The 23,810-nt window shown below is 39.9% G+C and overlaps 1 protein-coding gene across 1 annotated transcript in view; it reads right to left on the bottom strand.

The window, feature by feature from the left end:
• Nucleotides 1-4,433: 4,433 nt before the first annotated feature.
• nherf1b (NHERF family PDZ scaffold protein 1b) overlaps nucleotides 4,434-23,810 on the bottom strand; it is a 30,597-nt gene continuing 11,220 nt past the window's right edge. Inside the window, exons 2-6 of the mRNA XM_077619188.1 lie at nucleotides 14,890-15,060; nucleotides 10,966-11,119; nucleotides 7,854-7,897; nucleotides 6,634-6,744; nucleotides 4,434-5,479 (exon numbers count right to left, since the gene is read on the bottom strand). Coding sequence (XP_077475314.1) covers nucleotides 5,342-5,479; nucleotides 6,634-6,744; nucleotides 7,854-7,897; nucleotides 10,966-11,119; nucleotides 14,890-15,060 — 618 coding nt within the window. The 3' untranslated portion in view covers nucleotides 4,434-5,341. The remainder of the gene's footprint in view (nucleotides 5,480-6,633; nucleotides 6,745-7,853; nucleotides 7,898-10,965; nucleotides 11,120-14,889; nucleotides 15,061-23,810) is intronic.

Below are 23,810 nucleotides of genomic sequence, written 5' to 3'. Positions count from 1 at the left end.
CGAGGCGCAAGGTAGCGTGGCTGCATGGTAAGGGAATTTACGCAGACGATCCGACAATGACATTAAACTCAGTGGGGTTTAAATACACAAATCAGGGACTAATTTCGAATCACGCGCAGCTGCGCGAACACAACGCCAAGGCAGGAGGGACAAACAAGAGTGGAAAAAACAATAGCAGGCTGCTCCTAACATCTTGTTTTCTGCAGAAATCTCATTGGTAAAAATGTCTGTGCTGGATCAGTTGGAACAAAAACCTGCACCCACAGCAGCCCTTCAGGATTGGTTTGCCCACCCACGGTTTAGTTGGTAGTATATTTGAGGACAGTGGAATGAATTAGAGAATTTACATTTATTTATGAAAGATCCAAGTCACTAAAAAGTTCTGGAGCCAATTAATTTCGTAAGTAGAGGTACCGCTGTATATTTATATTTATTAAGGCTCCCCTGCAGGGTGGTCAATCCCATACATGGTCCGAACAGTGGCCAGGTTGGCAAAGACAGGGTGCAAGGGGCAGAAGAAACAGGAGGTGATGACAGGATGATTGATGAGTTCTGGCAGGATGGAAGGACTCCGCTGTAAAGAAATAAAAAGAGAAACAGAGGAGGGCAGAGCAGGTCACTTTATGACCAGTCATTGTCACCCTTTGGCTTTTTTTCATTGGCCAACTGGGGCACTGTTGTTCCCTTCCTACCATCCCTTGAGAGTTGATGTTAAATGAATGCTATTATCCCTACATTTAGAAATAACTTTTTATAACAATTTGCAATATCATGTCTCTGATAATTCTGACATTTTACAATTATGAATGTAAAAACAAAACAACCAAACATAGGCAAAAAGAGTGTATAGTAAGCATGAAACAGGTGTGTACTCGTGTGAATGCGTTTGCCTGGACATGAAAGTGTTGGCACACATTTTACATGGGGTTGTGTGTAACAGGTGTTTTGCTGGAATGGTGCTAATCTTTAAGTACTGTCCCACCAAGCCCTATTCCGGGGAGACACACACATGTGATGCTGATGCTTTTACGATCCCTGCAGGAAAGCAATTGTTTTGAAGTGATGCAATGTAACAGTCACTGTAATGATTTTTCTTAATATTAGGAGCATTTACACTGGCCAGCGTGATATGTATTCTTCACACAAGTAAAAGAAAAGAAACATAGTTTTAATCTATGATCACTCCGAATTTTCGTGACCGGACGTTTCGTCGAAAGACGTTTGGTCCCCGGACTTTTGGTCCCCGAACGTTTGGTCGGCCGGACGTTTGGTCGACCAGACGTTTGGTAGAACGTACGTTTGGTAGAACAGATGTTTGTTAGAACGGACATTTGGTCGCCGGGTTCGCTTGCTGTCAAATTATGACAGAGTTTACTGTTGATATTTTGGTATTAGATGTTTAGATATTAAACTCACTCTCTCTCTCTCATGATGATAATTTTGAGAGCTGGTTTCAACAGTAACAACCCGGCGACCAAACGTCCGTTGTACCAAACGTCCGTTCTACCAAACGTCCGGTCGACCAAACGTCCGGTCGACCAAACGTCCGGGGACCAAACGTCCGGGGACCAAACGTCCGGGGACCAAACATCCGGGGACCAAACGTTTGGGGACTAAACGTCCGGGGACCAAACGTCCGGGAACCAAACGTCTTTCGACAAAACGTCCGAGTACCCCGAATTTTAGCTTGAGATCTCAAGATTCAAACCCACCAACCAGGTTTCATTTAACTCGTTGGCTGCCATTGATGTTGCTCGACATCTAGTGGTCCATTTTGACTAGGAGGGGTAATTTAACATTAGTTCATTGGCCTCTTTCATTCGAAATGCTTTGGACACCTTGCGCCGACAATGGCACTGAAAGATGAGCAATCACGGCCAGACTAGGCGGGATCTAAAGTGGTGAAAGAAGAGTAAGACAATTGAACATTCGTTTTATCAGATCTGTTTGGAAAGCCATAGCGCCCAATTGTGGACTTTTGGGTGATAAAGCAACAACCCAGTGCGAGGAAAAAGCCTTAAAATAAGAATAAACCACGTGATGCTGCAAAATCCATATCGTTGAAAGTGTAAAGGGGGTTGTGGCTTAAATGAGACGCAGAAAATAGCAGAACAGGAGGTCCAGTTTCTCCAGTATTAGTTGACAACACTTCCTATTAATAGTGAGGATTGTCCTTGGGTGTTTTACAAAAGGAGCCGATGATTACGATATGAAACGTTCTTGGAGATGACAATAAAAAAGCTGCTAAATGTTACATGAGCTTCACTCAGCGTGCAGGTAGTGCGTCATTCTTGACACGTTGGACGACGTCTTTTCTCTGGCCCGTCCTTCCGAGTACTCTTCATGTCACTTCTTCCATGAAACTCCACTCAGCCACATTGATCTATTTTTAGGCCGCTGTGATGTTTGAAGGTAGATCCGGGTTGACCCTTATTCTCACCCGAGCTCCGGCCCTTACAAGGTCCCCCTGGTCGGGCACGGTTGCCAGGCAACCGGCCTTGTTTGCCACTCAGCTGCGGAAGTTCAGCACATGTCCTGCACCTGCCCTTATCATCCTAATCATCCCCGTCGCCCCTCCGCCTCCCGTTGGTGGTCATATCATGTGTTCGGGCTTGAAATCACACAGATGTCGACTTCCTTCTTCGTGGTTTTGTTGTGAAAAGACAGCTTAAAGTTGTGTTGCAAATCATTGTGGTGTTAACGTCCACTTGGTCGAAATCGTATTCAAAATGATCATTCCATGGGAATGTTCCCACTGTATTCTTTTATACCACAAGTGGGCAAAACATATGGAAAATAGTTAATAAAATATCTATAATGCTTAATTTTAACAGTAAAATTCAATAAAGAGTAATTATTGTTTTAGCGGATGTGTAGGTAATTCAATTTAGTGTGGTTTTCACAGGACATTTATTTGTTTAAAGCTTTAATAAATCTAGTATAAAATGTATATATTTATAATTTTATGATAGTTTAGGGCGGCGCGGCGGATGAGTGGTTAGCGCGTCGGCCTCACATTTCTGGATTCCTCGGTTTGATCCAAGGTTGGTCCTCCTGTGTGGAGTTTGCATGTTCTCCCTGGGCTTGTGTGTGTTTTCTTTGGGTACTCCGGTTTTCTATATTTACAAACATATCCGTGACTTTTTATTTCATCACATCATTTAAGTGAAACAAATAAGCCAATTTTTGAAAGAAATGGCACCATTAAATTAACATTTACCATTACAAGACTCCTTAAATGACCTGTGGGCCTCACCAAAGAACAAAGCGACTCGTACGTGGCCCCCGGGCCACACTTTGTGCACCACCTTTACTATTTCAGAGGTTTTAAGCCTCAAATAATAATTTCAGATAATACTACATGAACCATTTCTTTTCTCCTTCATCACCAGTGTTCTGTCCATGTGATCAAATATTAAGAGCATATTATTGAAATCCGCAATTACGCATGGCTGTATGTATTTCTAAAACTCATCATTTAGTGTCACTACTGTATAAAATAATAACTTTTATGATTCCTTCACGTGCTCCTAATTGCTAAACCAAATGAGTACTACTTCAATAGGTCACAGTAAGTTAGTTGTTGGCCATGACAGCGACTCCAAGTAGTGCTGAGGATTAGCAAGGTTGAGGCGATTAATACAAGACAGCTGCTGGAGACACACTTGGAGGACACTTGAGGGTCCCAGACGGCCCCTCCAGTGGACAAAGACACGGAACCAAAGGAAATGATTAAATCTCATGACGTATTTTGTCCTTGGTGAGTGAAAGGCAATCTGATTAGAATAGTCTTCAAACTGTCAACCTAACAGAGTGACTATAAAGTACTGTTCAGATTTTTGGTTCATTCTTTCATATCGTGCAGGTTTTAGTTAACTATATAGATTAAGTAAGAGTATTTATTTAACTGTAGAGGGAGTCTAAGAGCAATATACTAGTGATAAAACATGTGATTTTACTGCAGGACAAATGGATTAGTATATATTTAACCCTGTAAATCACATGTGTCAAAGTGGCGGCCCAGGGGCCAAATCTGGCCCGCCACATCATTTTGTGTGGCCCGGGAAAGTAAATCATGAGTGCCGACTTTCTGTTTTAGGATGAAATTAAAATGAAGAGTATAGATGTATATTAAATTTCCTGATTTTCCCCCTTTTAAATCAATAATTGTATTTTTTTAATCCATTTTTTCTGTGTTTTTAGTTCAAAAATCATTTTGTAAAATCTAAAAATATATATAAAAAAGCTAAAATAAACATTGTTTTAGATCTATAAAAAACTGAATATTCAGGGTTTTTAATCCAGTTCTTTTAATCCATTTATAAAAAGTCTATCTAAGTTTATCTAAAATGGTCCCACATGAAATCGAGTTGACGTTAACGCGGCCCGCGAACCAACCCGAGTCTGACACCCCTGCTGTAAATAAACACAAATTTCATTAGATAATGATTTATTACAATAGAGACTCTTCACCCAGTGCTTACAAAGGCTAGCTTGTACAACTTCACATGAGTCCATCATTCATTTGGAAAATAATAGCCATATTTGACAAAAGCGTGTATTCTCGATAAGCGCAAGCCTTTTTTTTAAGACTTAGACAATTTTTCACTGACTACAAATAACTAGAAATGATTGAAATTTTCACAAAGAAAGATATTTTAAATAAGCAGAAAGACATGTTTGTAGTCTAAATTGAGTCATGTCCATCACGGACTAAAACATGAGGAGCTTTAGCACATCACACTTTCATTTTGCAGTTGATTCTATCAAAAACATAAAAAATATACACGGTATATGATATATACATTTATAATAGAAGCCTCTTTGAGAATCATCCCCGTTTAAAGCTATTATAGCGTGTATTTTTAACCAGTTAAACCCTATTCTTGAAAGACAATGACAGAATTCACCCTATTTTTATTTAATATATCGTCAAATTTTGCTAACATGTAATCAGGTGTGCTATTATTAGAAGCAAATATCTACGCAAATGATTGTTAGGAATACAATAGAAATACATGATAAGACTTTTGATCCAGTAAGACTGATCATCTCATGAACTAAACTATCGACGATAAGCTGATTGTCAGGTGAGCGAGTGTAGCAGCGGGCATACACACAGACGCACACACACACGCACACGCATACACAATTATGCATACACACATTCAACAGAGTTCAGTTGTCGTTCATGGTTAGTAGTACATATTTGTGGAATATCTTTTCGTGAGATAATGAGGAGTATACAACAACTTTTTCAAAGGGGTTTTCTGATCATTGCGAAAATCTCTGCAACACAAAATGCAGTTGTAGTTGTCGTTTATCAGGTCAGCTGAAGGCCCTATAGGTTGCTGAATAGTTCGTTTTTCTTGGTCCAGTCCATGGCCGGGGCTCTCTTATTGGAGCGTTTCTGATGGGCCATCTCTTTCACCTGCTGAAGGCTCATGTGCAGAGCTGGGAAGCCCTCTGTTCCCGCGCCCTACAGGTGGGACAAAAAAAGCCGGTTTGACTTCCACGTTGAATTATACTTATTTAAGACAATAATTTCAATTTAAGCCAAAGATACAAAAACTACCAGGGTGCCCATTTGAAGCTTTCAGAGAAAGTGGACAGCTTTTAAATTTTTTTTTGGTCATTAAAAAAAGGAATAAAACAGCAATTATTAATATAATCAAACATTTTCTAGATCACATGTGTCAAAGTGGCGGCTTGGGGGCCAAATCTGGCTCGCCGCATCCTTTTGTGTGGCCCGGGAAAGTAAATCATGAGTGCCGACTTTCTGTTTTAGGATCAAATTAAAATGAAGAGTATAGATGTATATTAAATTTCCTGATTTTCCCCCTTTTAAATCAATAATTGTAATTTTTTAATCCATTTTTTCTGTGTTTTTAGTTCAAAAATCATTTTGTAAAATCTAAAAATATATAAAAAACGCTAAAATAAACATTGTTTTAGATCTATAAAAAACTGAATATTCAGGGCTTTTAATCCAGTTCTTTTAATACATTTGTTTAAAAAAAATCTAAATATTATATCTAAAATGGTCCGGCCCACGTGAAATCAAGTTGACGTTAAAGCGGCCAGCGAACCAACCCGAGTCTGACACCCCTGTTCTAGATCCTCACAAGGGCTGCGGGGGTGCTGGAGCCTATTCCAGCTGACCTCAGGCACGGGGTGGGGGACACCCTGAACTGGTGACCAGCCAATCGCAGGGCACGAAGAGACGGATGACCATTCACGCTCACGCTCATACCTAGGGGTAATTTAGAGTGTCCAATCAGCCTACCATGCATGTTTTTGGAATGTGGTAGGAAAGCGGAGTACACGGAGAAAACCCACGCGGGCCCGGGGAGAACATGCAAACTCCACACAGGAGGACCGACCTGGATTCGAACCCGTGACCCCATACTGACATGCAAATCACTCAACCGCCGGGCCGCCCTTATAAATGATTATTCATTTATATGAACGAATGGATGAATATCTTTAAATGTTTTTAAAAATAAGTCATCATTTGTGCATTAAAGAGTTAAAGACTTCCTCACTTCACATTTTCACGGCTGGTAAAAAATTTATGTCAAGGTGTATGGCCACGGATTATATGATATGATTAATAAATGTGCATTGATATACCTCAGGTGGGGTGCTTGCGGTTGGGCTTGTCAGTGAGGCATTGGATGAGGCGTTTGATGGAGAAGGGCTGACTGACACCTTGGAGTCCCTTTCACTTCCTCTGCCGTTCACCTGGCAGCACAAAAAAAGGAAATAAATCCACATACTCTGCAGAAAAATACATGAATTTAAATTATTTCACATTTGGACATTGCTGGGGAAAAAGAAAAAGAAAATCCAGCCTTATTGGAGTACTAGACCCCACCGCAAGGGAGCAGCCTTAGACTTAATGTGGCTTTCAGTTTTTTTTAATGATATTTCTATGAACAAGAAGAACCCCCCAAAAATAACAAGAATGATGAATTTGTTTGTGAAAATGTTTGCATGAAAATATCTGGGGGACTCCAAGTTTAATTCAAAGCATGGGTGCGTTTGAAGTGAAATTCATTAGTGCAAAGTATCACTGAAGTTTATGACACCCTGACACACGTTTCCTGCAAGCATTTAATGCTCTGAAAGTTACATGTTTCAGTCCTTTTACGGGACTCATTATCCCAAATGAGCTGATATGATGACTTTAAGAGGACTTTGCATTGCTGTTGAGGAAGAACAACCCTTTAAACTTGAGCCTGTAAACCTGTCCAACTCCACGAATTTTTAACCAAAACCACCACCCATCTAAAGTCTAAGTCCACCTAACAGACGGGCTTGTGTAACGCTGTTGGGCTCATTAGTCAGTTATGTAACAATTGAGGACCTTGAATACTGCATACTGAGTTCTGAGCTAACAGGAAGGCAAAACTTTTTCACTGCAGTTGATGATGATAAAGGTCCAATCATGTGGGTTTTTTCCCCCAATCTATTTCAACTGCCAGTTCAAATGGACTAAATGTGTATTTCATCAACTTTTCCTAAAAGTCGACATTATACAACATACTTTTTTGGCACACATTCAAATTTTGTTTTTACGAAGTCTGTTGTGAATAAAATGCATTCACCTAAAGTGCTTTTTAACTTTGTTCTTCCTTTTCGGGTAAATGTATAAAGTCCTTTTTTAATGGAACAGAAGGGCGGGGACCTTCTTGACTGTGCAGTACACGCTGAAGACAATCACAGGAAAATACGCTTAATCCAAGTGGAATTCAGCAATTAATAACTCAAAGCACCAATGCTGTTTTAGTGATATATTGTTTTAAATTTTTCACTCTTCTTTCAAATTTTAACATTTTAACATATCTCACCTTCTCCTCTGTGCCTCCATTGACACCAGGTTCTGGAAGTGGACCTGTAAGCATAAAAGTGAGATAAATGTTATTTTTAACAATCTTTACTGTAGTATTGCGATACTTTCACTTGAAGTCAGGTTCGCCTTACGCACCACCGATATAATCCTGCAGAGGGATGAGCGCATTATCTATTATTCACACGTGGTACGTCTTCAATGACATGTTTGCTGCTGCTGTTCTACCCCGAAAGGTTAACCGAACCTTTGAAATGTCCCACTTTTATTTATTTTTTGATCTGCCATACTATTTCATTCATTTCCGCTTCTCTGATACACAGCATTCAAAACATCCCTTACCTTCCATCTCCCAGGTCTCTTTTTACATCTGATGATGGCCTATTAAAGGAGATAATAGCTAGTCCTTCACTATTAATCTGTGTCTCCCTGTCTGTGTAGAGTATGAGTGTGTGTGTGGGAGTGAGATTAAACGGGTGTGCGTGGTTTAGAAAATAGCCTCTCCATGTTCCAGCGCAGCTCCAAGCGGAGAGGCCACTCAGAGTGAGCTCCTTGGAAACCAAACAAAAGTCCTGGCTGGCCAGCGTATGTCAGTGTGTGTGTGCCGAAACGCCGTAAGAGTCAGCGTGGGCAGGTGCCCTCTGAGTAGGCAGCGTGCGAAAAACAACCAGTTACCTGGGAAACGCCTGACTAGAATATCTTCCCCACGGCGTACTTGGAGTTTTTAATGAAAGACGGGGTATGGGACCGTCATGGAAACGCTCCAGAAGTTCTTCTAGTTCTCACTGGGCCTCTAAACGCTTCACCAATCAGCTCGGCGACTCGCATGCTGCTTAGGCTTTGGGAGAACATGATGACATAAATGTGCAGTATCTCTAAAATAAATATTTTCTCTGCTGAATGCATTTCTTTCTTTTGCTCACGGGTTGCCATGCCAACTGCTACGGGCACCAATAAGGAGTGTCTGGGAGCAAAGTTGGATTATGTGGTGGCACACTCGCACATGGTCGACTGTGTGAGGGCTCCACTTAGGGGCTTTGGCGGGTACAGCTCATGCCACTGAAAGGTTGCAAGGTAGAGTGGATTTTGGTTTTAATTGTTGTGACCGTATTGACTTTTTGTTATAGTGTTGTGCTGTTTTGCTCATGGAGAAGTTGCTTATTGTGTCAGAATCGTAGCAAAGCTGCCCCAAATACTGTTTCTCTTTTTCACAGTATAAATATAAAAAAATCGTCTTTTTACAGAGAATTGTACCGGCTAAAACTGCCATCTGGTAATATAACAGTTTTTCAGATAACTATAGTCTAAATAGCAGCCCGGCGGCCGAGTGTTTAGCATCACAGTTCAGGTGTCGAGGGTTCAATCCCAGGTCGGTCCTCACTGTGTGGAGTTTGCATGTTCTCCCCGAGCTTTTGTGGGTTTTCTCCGGGTACTCCAGGTTCTTCCCACATCCCAACATGCAGAGTAGGGTGGTTGAACCCTCTAAATTGCCCCACGGTACGAGTGTGAGCGTGAATGGTTGTCCGTCTCTTTTGTGTGTTTTCTCCGGGTACTCCTGGTTCTTCCCACATCCCAGCATGCAGAGTAGGCTGGTTGAACCCTCTAAATTGCCCCTAGGTACGAGTGTGAACGTGAATTGTTGAATATAAGAATGAAAAAAATACTCTACATTTGCGGTGAAATACATTAAAAACTTTAGATTGGGCTCAGTACGTCACTTATTGAGTTAAAGGACCAAAATAATTGAGCACATTTATGTAAACAAATGGTATAGACCTCAGGTAATGATGAAATATTGTTTAAACACACCAAAAAAAGGATATACACATAGACAGATACACCCGAGCACAGTTGGTAATGAGTATTAATGATCTGCCATTGATGGCAATAGACGTCCAATCCATTTAAACTGGGCGGGATAGCAGCGAAAGAACATTCATTTGCTGTCAACCATCCCAGTTCAAATGGATTGGACGTCTCCAAGTGATAAACTAATTTCACTTCAACAGCAGAAGGTTAAAAAGAATTTGCCTTTGTAGTTAGTTATTACCGTATTTTCACGACTATAAGGCGCACATAAAAGTCTTTAATTTTCTCCAAAATAGCCAGGACGCCTTATATATGGACCAATACTAAAATTGTTATCACGATAAAATAAAATAAATCAGTCGATAGGGTGCACCATCCTCTACAGCTCTCACAACTACGGCAAGCAGCCCCCGACTCTACTATTTTCCCGTAGAAAAAGTACTGCGAAGTGACTGCTGGGATATATAGTTCTTTTGTCAATACACCCAATGGATTGTGGCCTGGCGATCGACATCAACACAGCTTTACGAAGCATGGAAGACAGCGTTGGAATAGTTACGCTGGCTACTAGCTAGCTACTATTTGTGAATGGATTGTGGCCGCCTGGACGAACGTATAAAACTCAGCGTTTTCGATGACTCATATGGACAATTGTTCAATTCGGACACAGAAAATGAGGACTTTGATGGATTTGTGGGTGATGATGACGTGAGTACATTGTAAAATGCCTAAATAAAGTACAACCGAACTCAGTTTTGCTTCTGTTGCCTTTTTAAAAACGTGTTTTTAGCGTGTGGGTGTAGCGTGTATGTTTAAGCTGGTGTATGTTTTGCCATGCCTGGCTGCGTCTATAAAAACGGTGCGTCCTTTGTGTGTAAAATACAGAAATAGCACTCGTTACTGACACTGCGGCTAAAAATACGATGCGCCGTATAGTCGTGAAAATACAGTAGTTAATTATTGTTATTAGTTAATTGAATATTGCAGAATGATTTCCTGACAAATGTATTGATAATTGTGGAATTACCATATTGAGAGATAATTATTATGTATCGCAAATCGTATTGTATCATGACGTACACATAGGTTCCCACCTCTTCTCCTTAGTGGAAGTGTCTCGAATGCGTATTTTTTAAAAACTTGACAAGATAGGTTTTCCTGATAACGACCATCGATAAGGGCAACATGATTGGACAAAGTCCTGCTTTTTAGTGCTGAGAACCCGAGGACAACACATAAAGATAATCACCTCGTCAGCAGAAAAGAGTAGTGGCTCAATTCTCTGCTACGGTCTGGCCTCTCACCTGTCAAGTGGTCCAAGGTGGGGACAACTCGGCACCTCTTGAAAAAATCGTCCGTGGTGGGGTCCACCACGAGCAGGCGGGCCTCGTCTCCGCCAGCTTTAATGGTCGCCACCACCTCCGAGTGGGTTTTGCCCTCCACTGTTACACCGTTCACCTGAGGAACACACACACACCAAGATTAAAAATATCATCAGCATTTTCTTTGTTTCCCGCACAGGATTTCTTTGTCAATATTATCACTTTGTCTCCCCGAGGTCAGGAAATCCTGAGTCTGAGAGAAAATGGATGTACATAAACAAGGTCTTTCGTACAGCAACTTGTACAAACAAATATGCGCTTCCACTGCTTTTTCCATCAAATATAACTGCCCTGTTTACCATAGTTACTCTGTCATGTGACAGAGTTTTGTGTGAAGGCCTAGCTTTTGAGTCAGTGGGATGAAATCACCCTGGGAAAACGTGAGAAGTGTCTCATGGAGAATGTGTGCATGGGTAATTGCGTCATAGGGTGGACCTGCTTGTCTAAGGCAGTCCTACAGAGGAAGCTAGACAATAGTAGCCTGGCCAGTAATAGCAGCAACAATGGCGGCCCGCTCCCACAAAGCCCTCAGTGGGTGGTGAGGCTGTCTGGGGCCCTTGGGGGGACTTGAAGCCCCTCACCAGAACTCATTAAATCCATGCAACGTTTCATGCTTCATGCATCGTTTTCTTTATTTTGATTCTACACTTGTATGAATACTAAAATCTCATCTCATTTTCCGAACCGCTTTATCCTCATAAGGGTCGCAGAGGGTGCTGGAGACTATCCCAGCTGACTACGGGCCTGAATCGGTGGCCAGCCAATCGCAGGGCACAAGGAGACGGACAACCATGCACACTGACACCCATACCTAGCGCCAATTTGGAGTGTCCAATCAGCCTATCATGCATGTTTTTGGAATGTGGGAGGAAACCGGAGTACCCGGAAGAAACCCACGCAGGGGAGAACATGAAAACTCCACACAGGTGGACGTGACCTGAATTTGAACCCAGGACCACAGAACGGTGAGGCAGACGTGCTAACCACTCGCTCCACCGGGCCACCCAAATATTAAAATGTGACAAGAATCAATGTATAGTTTAGTTAACAAGAATTCTAACTTGCTACCGGTTTCTAAATCTGAGCAAATCAGATGTTTGTTAGCAACTTGTTAAAGACTGGGTTTGAAGAGTTTTTTTTTAAAGAAAATTATGTCTTCCAAATGAGTGTGATTTTTGTATTGTGAACCATATTGGTTATTTGTTAACAGGGTAATTGTTTAAATGAAAAGTCTTTCCGACCATTTTCTTTACAGCTTGTAGGCATGGGTGAGCTGGAGCCTCTATCCCATCTTACACACTGGACTGGTTGCTATCACAAAGGAAAACAAAGAACTGTTCACACTCACTTTCACACTCAGATTCACACTGCTGGATTTATTTCATCTTTAGTTTAGATTTTCTGGAATGCAGGAGGAAGTCAGAAAATCCGGAGAAAACCAACGCAAACTCCACACAGGAAGCATGAGTTGAGGTTCAAACCAGAGTCAGAACAAGCCTTGAGATTGGCTGGCGACATAGACTTGAGCTCACTTTAATCCTAATGAGAACAAGCAATATAGAAATGGGATGCATGGGTGAACATAAGAGTTTTTCACCATGAAATTGTCACAAAACCAATTAAAAAATGTTCAACTTGATATTAATACTCAATGAAATGCTATCTGCAGTAGGGCAAAATCCAATTTCCCCTATGACAACCAGATGGGCGGAATATAAGTACTTTTTCAATAAAAATATCAACATATAAGACACAACATTGGAGTAATGACCCCTCCATACTTTTTGGTACTTTTTACAACCCCAACTCACTAATCTGGCCCACCAGATTGATTGGTCCATATATACGGTACGGTACGAACATATTACATAGATCAATTTAAGCAAGATCTAATTAAGACCGTTTTCATGGCAGGAACCTGAAAAAAATATTGGGCAAAAACATTGTTTTCCCAGCAAATGAATTTTCGTTCATTCATTGCCAATCTCCCACTTGAAAGGGATTGGATGTCAACCAGTGATAAATTCATTCAGAATTTTAGTTTGTAAAAGCCACATTACTGGACGTCTACCATTGTCAATAGCACTGAAAGAGTCAATTATGCTTTGGTCGTGGGGGGATTAAAAACAGCCAAGTCTCCAAGCCTGACACAGTGAGCACTGTAGCACATACCCCAGACTCTTTATAAGACTGATTATTCAGAGGTTAGACAATTACACTCCAGGGAATTAAGGACCTCACAGAGTGGCTGTTGGCTCACATTCCTTTTTAGTTACTAAACTTAAAAACAAGGTGCAGTGTGAGCAATTGAGACCTTGGGGGACATTGTTATGCTGCCTAAACATTTCAAAACTCCCATTTAAACATATGTAACAGGTATTGTTGTTTTGTAGCACTTCCTCGTGAGGTGAAGTCTGGTTACTCGCTACCTAATTCAACATATTGTGTGTGAGGTTCGGTGTGTGAGGGCCATTTGTGGTTTTTAAAAATTACCGTATTAACTTCAGAGCTGCCAACCTCAGTTGACCCCATTTCAGGAGTACCCTTGTCCCATTTCCGGAGTTTATCCGGAGTGAATGCGATTCACCCAAAATCAACATGCGCTGAAGTCACACAAGACGAATCATTCGTCAGAACTTGTAACTCGGATGACCCACAATGCTCTCATGTTACCAAATTCTTCCAGTTTACAGTGCAGTTGAATCAAGATGGCGGATTCCGTACCGATTGTGTGAATTTCGAGGCGTTTAAATGGGAAATTTTGTACTTCTCCGAAATAGCTGCTTCAAAAAAAATTAAGTGACAATTTTTGGGGATTTCTGGAGTTTAGGGAAGTTGTCCGGAGTCCAGGAGTTTGCCTTACATTTCCGGGTAAACTCCTGAAATTCTGGAGTAGTTGGCAGCTCTGTAGCTTGGAAATAAGCCACATATGTCAAAGTAGCGGCCCGGGGGCCAAATCTGGCCCACCGCATCATTTTGTGTGGCCGGGGAAAGTAAATCATGAGTGCCGACTTTCTGTTTTAGGATCAAATTAAAATGAAGAGTATAGATGTATATTAAATTTCCTGATTTTCCCTCTTTTAAACCAATAATTGTAATTTTTTAATCAATTTTTTTCTGTGTTTTTAGTTCAAAAATCATTTTTTAGAATCTAAAAAGATATAAAAAAGCTAAAATAAACATTGTTTTAGATCTATAAAAAACTGAATATTCAGGGCTTTTAATCCAGTTCTTTTAATCCATTTATAATTTTAAAAAAAATCTAAAATGGTCCAGCCCACGTGAAATCAAGTTGACGTCAAAGCGGCCCACGAACCAACCCGAGTCTGACCCCCTTGATAAAAGCCAAAACCCCACCACCCCCCACGTGTAAGACGCACCCTTAATATTGCCTAAAAATGGCCTTATAATCGTTGAATTTTACAATTTCCCGCGTATAAGCCTCCCCCTAATTCCCAATTGTCACCTCCATATTCATGGTTTTAATAGGGAGTAAAAATGTGTTAGGGCTTCCCTTCGATCTCGATTAAATTTGCGATTTTCTTTCCACTAATCTTCAGTGCAAATCATATCTACAAACATGAAATGATATAACCCAGGGGTGGCCAAGTCCAGTCTTCGAGAGCCCCTATCCAGGCTGTTTTTCATATCTCCCTCCTCTACTACACCTGAATTAAATGATCAACTCATCAGCAAGCTTTCCAGAAGCTTCATACCGATCCCGATTATTTGATTCAGGTGTGTTAGTCGAGGGAGACATGGAAATCAGACTGGACAGGGGCTCTCGAGGACCGAACTTATTTTTTCTTTCTAGGATTGGCTTTGTGGTAGTCAGACATTAAGTACCTGCAGTATCCTGTCTCTGGGCAGTAGGCCTGCCTTCTCTGCAGGGGAGTTTTCATCCACAGCTCTGATGTACTGGCCAGGCCTCGCCCGCTCACTGTGCAGGTTGAAGCCATATCCGTTTGCCTCTCGCCGGATCACACAAAGACGTGGTCGGAGCTCGGGGATCACCTCCTGCAAGGGGACAGAAGAGCAATGAAGCAATTATTTTCAATACGCTCTGTGTATGCCGGCTCTAATGAATTTTCAATTCCCCAACCATTGGTGTCTGCTCGTGAAGAACAAGAGGTACAAAGATGACTGAGAGCTCCAGGGAATCGTTAACCATGAATATAATACCCAGGTTGAACATACAGGACGTTGCTGCATGCTGATATACTCAGTATTGTGTTTGTAACATGCCCCAGTAAAAGAAAACTGCACTTTGAGATCATGTGACTCCTCATCAGGAAGGAAGGGATTCTTGAATGGAGGCTAGTGATTGGAGGCATGTTCTGAGGAGGGGTGACCAAGGGGCACTTGAGGAAGGGACTGCTTCCGGTGTGTATCAGGAGCTAATGAGTACAATAGATTCTGGGTGTGGACCTCTGACCACCTTGCCTTGTTCTGTCTCCCTCTGAGATGGCAGGACGCGTTATTGTCATCCAGGAAAAACCTCCTAAATCCCTGGACCTCCCTTCCGTTGATGATGCAGTTTCTTTATATAGCTGAGAACACTTGAATACATTTTAAATTGAAGCTGTATTAGACTGTAAGTACAACATGGCATTGGAGACTCAGGTCAGGGTAACCTTTAACACTGTGACCGAGCTACTACTGCCCTCTGTCAGGGAGAAAAATGGGCAACCTCTAATTATAGCTGACTCATAACCTTTCCATAGAGAACCTTGCATGACATTCAAACTTTTTGGTCATTGGATTTTATTGAAAACATTTTTTTGTCCCTGTGATGTGTTCTGTAAAGAACGTTGGTAGAGCTTTGACTGTTGTGAAAGTGCCATTATAAATAAAGTTGAGATATGTCAAACCATCCTTCAAGTGGGAAAAGTGATCTGAAATGGTTTAAGGGAGAAGTCAACCTACAAGAAGAAAAACAAAACCACCACCCTAGAAATCCACTCATACCATGTATTGTACCTTATTATAAAACGTCCCCTCAAATTGGAATGCCATCTAGATTTTCATTTAGTACATATCTGGCTATTGAAGATTATTTTTGGAGGCTTGTGGGCCTTAAAAACAAAATAAATCTAGTTGTCATCTGTAGTGCGCAACCATTCGAGGGTGGCAGGGTGCTGGAGCAATTTCAAGGCACATAGAGACAAATGATCTGTTATAGTCACAATCACACCTCTGAAGAATTTAGAGCGTTCAATCAGCATGTTTTAAGCATCTGGGAGTAAGTCGGTATACGCCCAAAAAACAACAACTCATGCAAGCACCGCAAAGGAAGACTACAGCCTGGGGTTGAACCCTTGATCTCATAACTGAGAGGCAGACATGCTTATGTATGTATATATGTATATATATATATATATACACACACATACATACAACACGCTCATTTATTTATTTATGTCTAAAATGTGTTTTTCTGTGTCTGTATTCTCACCCTCTTGCTACTGTTACAGTGAAATTTCCCGATTACGGGATGAATAAAGTTATCTAATCTAATCTAATGTTTGCCACTCACCCTGGGAGAAATGAAAAATGAAAAAAGCAACGAGTTCAGATGTTTACCTTTGACTTATGTGCATATAACCCAAACTGCTGTTTCTATGTCTATTCTTTTAAGGATGTACTAACGTGTCAGTGTACTTTGTATTTACACTGAAAGCACTCTGTTGTCAACAGCAACACCGAATGAGCATCTTTACTGGTGTCAATTGCCAACTGTGTGTGCACACAACATGTTTTGAAGTGGTGATCTAATGTGCAGTTGATAAGCACTTTGGACTTTAAACCGGCAGGTCAATCATTACACTAAAATGATTGTCTAAGATTTGTCATCATTTACCTCAAGTGTGAAGCCGATTTCCAACGTGCACAGCACACAATAGAGCAATGAGGCCCACCTTTTATCCTATCTTCTTGGGGTTAATGTTCAATTATACGGTCCTGAATCATCGTGTTTGTCAGCGTTCTTGCCTCATCAATCGTTTCTGCTACATGAGATATGGAAAGTACGTACTGTCTTTTGAAAGGTTAGGACATTAAGTTTGCTAAAAATGACATTTGTTTGTCTCTTTCTTCTTAACTGTGCAAGCCCAAGTTGTCATACTTTATCATCAGTATGCAACTTTTGCTTTCATGATAACAAATGACTGTTGGAATGCACTGAACAAACAAACACTTTTACTTCGAACAAGGATGTATTTTGGAGTCCAGAGACACCTCGCTACTTCGTGCTTCGATTATCGTCGCTTCACTACCCCATTAACCGCAATAATCGAGGTATTACTGTGCTTAGCAGAAGTAGTAGTTGGTAATGTAGTCATATCTTCAACTCTGATTATAATTATATCACTGTGTATGTCAGACTGGAGAACTGGTATCTGTGTGTAGTTTCAGTGTGATTTTTACGAGTACACATGATGCACAGCTCGAGGTCGATATGTTATCAGTTTGCGTACTTGGCAGAAAATGGTATTCGAAAATGAGTTTAAATGATAGCAATGATTTACAGTTCCTTTTTTGTACTGGTGTCACCATACAAAAATGTTCAACGCGATACCATTTGCAATACAACATAAATAAAAAAAATCCTAAATAAATGTTTTTTTTTTATAAACCCTGACTATCACTGATGATGGCTCTTAAAAAAGCTCAATTAAAACTCTTTAAATGAGTTTATCACTAGTACACGTTCAGTGAAAATTCAGTAGCCAATGAGTTAATGATGAGAATACAAAAATATCCTCTATTATTATTAAGAATAGTGCAAATCAAATCAAATGTACACCATGACAAACCATTTCTGTCCATCGGTAATTGTGCAAAGAAAAATTAGTATCGATACTTTTTGCAATCCAATATCATATCCGGATACAATATTTCAATTCATATACTTTGACACTTTTCAATACTTTTGACCACCCTAGTCCCTTAAATAAATAGTAGGAAAACTGCTAAAAAAATCCCTAGCATGACTGCAATGAGTGGAATTTTGCTGAACACACAAAAGCCATGAAGGTGACTGAGAAGGACACGCTGACGTGGTTTTACTGCTCATTACTCCCTGCAGTTATCTTTATTGATGTGCTCATTGCAGGTGCATGGCAGCAATTTGGCAAACAAAGGCAAGGGCTCGTTCAGATGTACCCGGCGTTTTAGAGCAATGAAAAGAAAGCATTGAGGGAGAGTTAAGTTAATTAAGAACTAGCAAGTTTTTCACATGCAATCAAATGAGATAAAATGAAATAAACTTATCATTCGCTGAGAGACAATCAAACCAGTGTTTCGTGACGAAAAACAGTTTCAGAAATTCAAAGATTCTTTTGTTTCAGGATTGTTTATATATTATTGTTAAGCATGTGTGATATACACATGAAGGAACTAATGGACCGCAAACTACGCACCACAACAAAAAGATATATTTTTAAATTAACACCTCTCGTAATGTCAATCAAAACGGAGTATTTTTGTCTTTGTAATTGACATTTTCATAAATAGCTCTTATATGGAACTACATTTAAAATATGTAAATGTGTACAAGAACGACATTGCGGAATTGGACTAAAGGTTTATCCATTCATGTATTTTTGCACTTTTTGTGCTGGTGTGAATACAAACCAGCGAATTACAATACGGACCAAATGGGCGGTCCGAGGCCTCACCGGAAATCCGACCATGAAGCGACCACCCCGTGTTTCAGACCAATGCTGAGATCACACACCTATTTGCATGTTATTTTACAACCTCTAGCCACAGGCTTTATCGGAAATGTTGTTTGGTATATCAGCTAATATGAGTCGGGCTTGACATGGAGACAGAATGTCTTCTAGAAATCTACACAGAAAATCGCCTCATCGTCTAAAATGTATCAACATAAAACCTGTATTGGAGCTCTATGATTGTTTATGTCCATATTTTACCGTGTAACCACAGCCAGACAGTTTTGTCTAATGATTCAACGATGTTTGCACTTATGTAGTCTTGTAGTCAAATCCTGGATCGCTTGCAAAAATTGCAATGTGAACAAAAAGTGCACCAAAAAAGTCCAGAACAAATGTATTTTGGGCCGGATAAAAGAAAGCCACTTTCCTACACCATAAAATTCAATAATGGTATGTTTAAATGACCTAATCATTTGATGTGATGCATTCATTGTACCAGTAAAATATCTACTGTTCAAGTTCAATGTGAGGGTTGAAATTGACTATAGTGTAGATCACATGTGTCAAAGTGGCGGCCCGGGGGCCAAATCTGCCCCGCCGCATTATTTTGTGTGGCCCGGGAAAGTAAATCATGAGTGCCGACTTTCTGTTTTAGGATGTAATTAAAATGAAGAGTATAGATGTATATTAAATTTCCTGATTTTCCCCATTTTAAATCAATAATTGTAATTTTTTTGACATTTTTTTCTGTTTTCAGTTAAAAATCATTTTGTAAAATCTAAAAATATAAAAAAAAGCTCAAATAAACATTGTTTTAGATCTATAAAAAACTGAATATTCAGGGCTTTTAATCCAGTTCTTTTAATCCATTTATAAAAAAATATTTAAAAATTATATCTAAAATGGTCAGGCCCACATGAAATCAAGTTGACGTTAAAGCGGCCTGCGAACCAACCTGTGTCTGACACCCTTTGTGTAGAAGATTGTGCGTCAAGATGAAAAACCTCTCAGTGACTAAAACAAAGGGAAGCGTTAAACAGGAACTGTTGACACATCTTCTCTCAAAATGCTTCCTTCTACTCTGACCAACTTCCTGGCATCAAAGCAAAAATATAAACACAAACTCTGAAGTGTAGAAACCGTGCACCACAAAACATAATTTTAAAGAGAGTTTGAATGAGGAGAAATTCTATATAAAAATAAATAAATAATGGACCACCTAAAATGAAACACAGTATGTTTTAAATCAAAAGATGCAACAAAATCTACACTTCATTGTAATCAAGCTGAACATGAGGGAGTAACCACAACATATCCTGACTGTGACCAGACAACATCTGGGGGGACAAGTAATCCAATTAAGACTGTAACGAACAGAGTATTTTCCTAATCCGTTTCTAATCTGTCACTCACTAGCTAGCAGGAGATCGTTTCACCTTCCCGGGCTGTTTTCTGTTTTTACACAGCAGGAGGCAAATACCAGCAGGACAGCCAAAAATGTTGCTGGAGGGAAATAGCAAAAACCTTGTAGAAAATCAAGCACAACGCGTTTATACTTGTAACAATGCATTGAAATGTTAGCATTGTTATTTATGGTACACATTCACAAAACAATGTTGAGAAAAAGAGCATACAATTCGAGGTTAAGGGAAGAATGCTAGTTATTTTGTCCGTTTTGTGGATGATTGACATTTGAAAGGAAAATATGACAAATTCCTTATTGTAATCTCCACAATGCTTAAGTAACATGTAAACTGAAAATTTGAACGGTTTACTTTTATGGGCAATTTATGAGAATATCTGAAGGTGAATAGTATGATTTAGTTAATGTTTTGCATATTTAGAATTTGCCCTATCAGGCAGAAGAAAATGAAATATGGTTGAACGGACAACATGTAATTGTGATAAATGCACTTTGAAAGTATTCAAGTTTTTTTTCCACTTTCCATCCGAGTTAATTATTTGTAGCAGGAAGTAATATTGTACTGAAAAGCAGGAAAAAAGAATTTCCATCACGTTAGCACTATTACCATATTTTCATGACTATAAGGCACACTGCATTATAAGGCGCACCCTCAATGAATGACACATTTGAATGTTTTTTCCATATATAAAGCACACTGGATTATAAGGCGCCCTGTCTATTTTGGAGAAAATTTAAGACTTTTAAGTGCGCCTTATAGTCGTGAAAATAGGGTACATAGTTTTGAGAAAAGTAGAAAATTCAATTCTTTTACGTACATTACATTCAAAATTGAATGTATGAAAAAGGTTGATTTTAAAATGATAACAATACCTTTTGTTTCAACATAATTGCTAAATAAACCAATATACTAAAACAACACACTCAGTTATTGATTTGTTTTTGCACTATCACAGGTCATCAGATTTTTTTTGGGTCATGGGATAAAATTGATTTTACGGTTAATAGTAATAGAGATGGATTAATTTTTGACATTTCCGGCTTACTTATTGACTGCCATTGATGGTGCTTTTGATGTACTGAAAGATGAGCATTCACAGCCAGGCCTTTCAGTTTAAATAAAATGGATGTCCATTGCTGTCAATGGCAGTCAAATATTTAATTTTGGCTCAATTCTCAGTTCATTTAAGAGTACTACTTACATTTCAGTTTTTGAGTCCTTTCTGGTAAATTCTGATACATTCCATTGTCACTTCTTGTTAAATTTAAGGCATTTTCCAGGTCAATTCTGGGTGATTTGGGAGCATTTATGGGTCACTTTCTGACGATTGCTGGTCACTGCATATTTTGACTCACTTCCTGTTAATTTTGGAGCAGTTTCATGATTTAAAAAAAAAATCCAGCAGCAAACAAACACTGAAAGAGTCAATCCAAAAGTATTGAGTATATTTTTTTAGTATTAATATTGAGTTGAAAATGTTAGTGTCCTGACAACAGTATATTTTAACATTGTAAATTGTCTATTGCACATGTGTCAAAGTGGCGGCCCGGGGGCCAAATCTGGCCCGCCACATCATTTTGTGTGGCCTGGGAAAGTAACTCATGAGTGCCGACTTTCTGTTTTAGAATCAAATTAAAATGAAGAGTATAGATGTATATTAAATGTCCTGATTTTCCCCCTTTTAAATCAGTAAGTGTAATTTTTTAATCATTTTTTTTCTGTGTTTTTAGTTCAAAAATCATTTTGTAAAATCTAAAAATATATAAAAAAGCTACAATAAACATTGTTTTAGATCTATAAAAAATTGAATATTCTGGGCTTCTAATCCAGTTCGTTTAATCCATTTATATATAAAAAATCTAAATATTATATCTAAAATGGTCCGGCCCACTTGAAATCAAGTTGACGTTAAAGCGGCCCGCGAACCAACCCGAGTCTGACCCCCTTGGTCTATTGTAATGGTGTACCTAATGAAATAGCCTGTGAGCAGTTCTCGAGCAATTTGAGCAGGCTTTGGCATCAAAAAACGGAGACCTTGTGTTGAATACCAATCATACCAGAACAATGCCAGTCCTCATTTTATATTCTCCAAACACACGAGCCACAATGTTGCCTCTTTGAATCGGACGTCCCATTTTGTTGCACAGTTTTCCTTTCACAGAAGCTGAACTTTTACATCGTCATCTCCTAGTTCTTGTCGACGGAATGCACCAAAATGTGTGAAAACTTCTCAAAAGTGGGTAGTTTTAGCTACAAAGCAGCTGTAGAGGAAGCAGGCTGCGGTTTGTGTGTGTGCCAAGAAGTGTGTTTGTGTTGTTTGTGAGGGGCTGCCACTCATTCTACCGTTAACGTGTGCAACTGTAGGCCAGCCATGCACACAATGTGAAACATATCTGAGTGCGGGCTTTCATCCAACACAACATACATAACTGTGGAAAAACAAGAATAGACAAATCTCATTCTAGGTTGTTGTCTTTTCACAATATCAATCGGCCTCCTTCTGTGCCAGCAGCTGCTACAGTAAGCGGCGCTGTTAGTGAAGCTGTCATGCTCAGCTGGTCACTCTTTCGAGTCCCTTTAATCGCTTATTCTCCTCCTATTCCCACCCCCCTCTCCGGCAACTTTAGCTCCTTTTGATCAGCATCGAGAACAACCGCGTAGTGACGCTCCGCCAGCGCCGTGATGGTGACGCCACGATCGGCGGGCCTTGTGATTGTCATGCGTTGTTTTTGGCACAGATTAACAATATCTAAATGTTTGATGGTCTAACCATTGTGAAATTGGTCTCTTTTTAAAGCACAACACTGTATGTTTTGTCCCCTTGAGTGCATGGAGCGGCACGGGGGTGTTGGATTTCAAGCTGGACCATTTGATCAGCTGTGTGGCAGCGAGAGGACAGAAACAAAGCAGGCTACTGTCCCCAACTTTCATGGATGGTACAAACTCGACAATAGACACTAAAGATACATTCTTGAGAGGGTTCCCATTACAATAGACACCGTAGGGGGAAAGGCCTGTAAATAGACAACAAGCGTCAGTCAACACAGCAGGGTTAGAGACTGTGATAAGACAAAATAAGGAGATATTGATCCACAGATTGGGGTATCAAGAAGTCTACTTTCAGGTCCTCTCTGCAGCCCGTCTTCTTATTTTAAATGCACTAAGGCACATGTGTCAAAGTGGCGGCCCGGGGGCCAAATCTGGCCCGCCGCATCATTTTGTGTGGCCCGGGAAAGTAAATCATGAGTGCCGACTTTCTGTTTTAGGATCAAATTAAAATGAAGAGTCGATGTATAGTAAATTTCCTGATTTTCCCCCTTTTAGGTCAATAATTGTAATTTTTTAATAATTTTTTTCTGTTTTTAGTTCAAAAATCATTTTGTAAAATCTAAAAATATATATAAAAAGCTAAAATAAACATTGTTTTAGATCTATAAAAAAATGAATATTTAGGACTTTTAATCCAGTTCTTTTAATCCATTTATTAAAAAAAATCTAAATATTATATCTAAAATGGTCCGGCCCACATGAAACCGAACCAACCCGAGTCTGACACCCCTGCACTAAGGTGACCTGCCACAGATTGACAGCTTAGTCCTATCGAACGACAAGTTTTATCTCCTCAGCCTGTCTTCCTGTCTCCCAGTGTGTTCCCCCAACAAAG

This window comes from Stigmatopora argus, chromosome 14, assembly GCF_051989625.1.
Source record: "Stigmatopora argus isolate UIUO_Sarg chromosome 14, RoL_Sarg_1.0, whole genome shotgun sequence".
Classification (NCBI taxonomy): Eukaryota; Metazoa; Chordata; class Actinopteri; order Syngnathiformes; family Syngnathidae; genus Stigmatopora; species Stigmatopora argus.
Note: the sequence above shows the minus strand (reverse complement) of the source record. Positions and strands in the feature narration are given on the sequence as shown.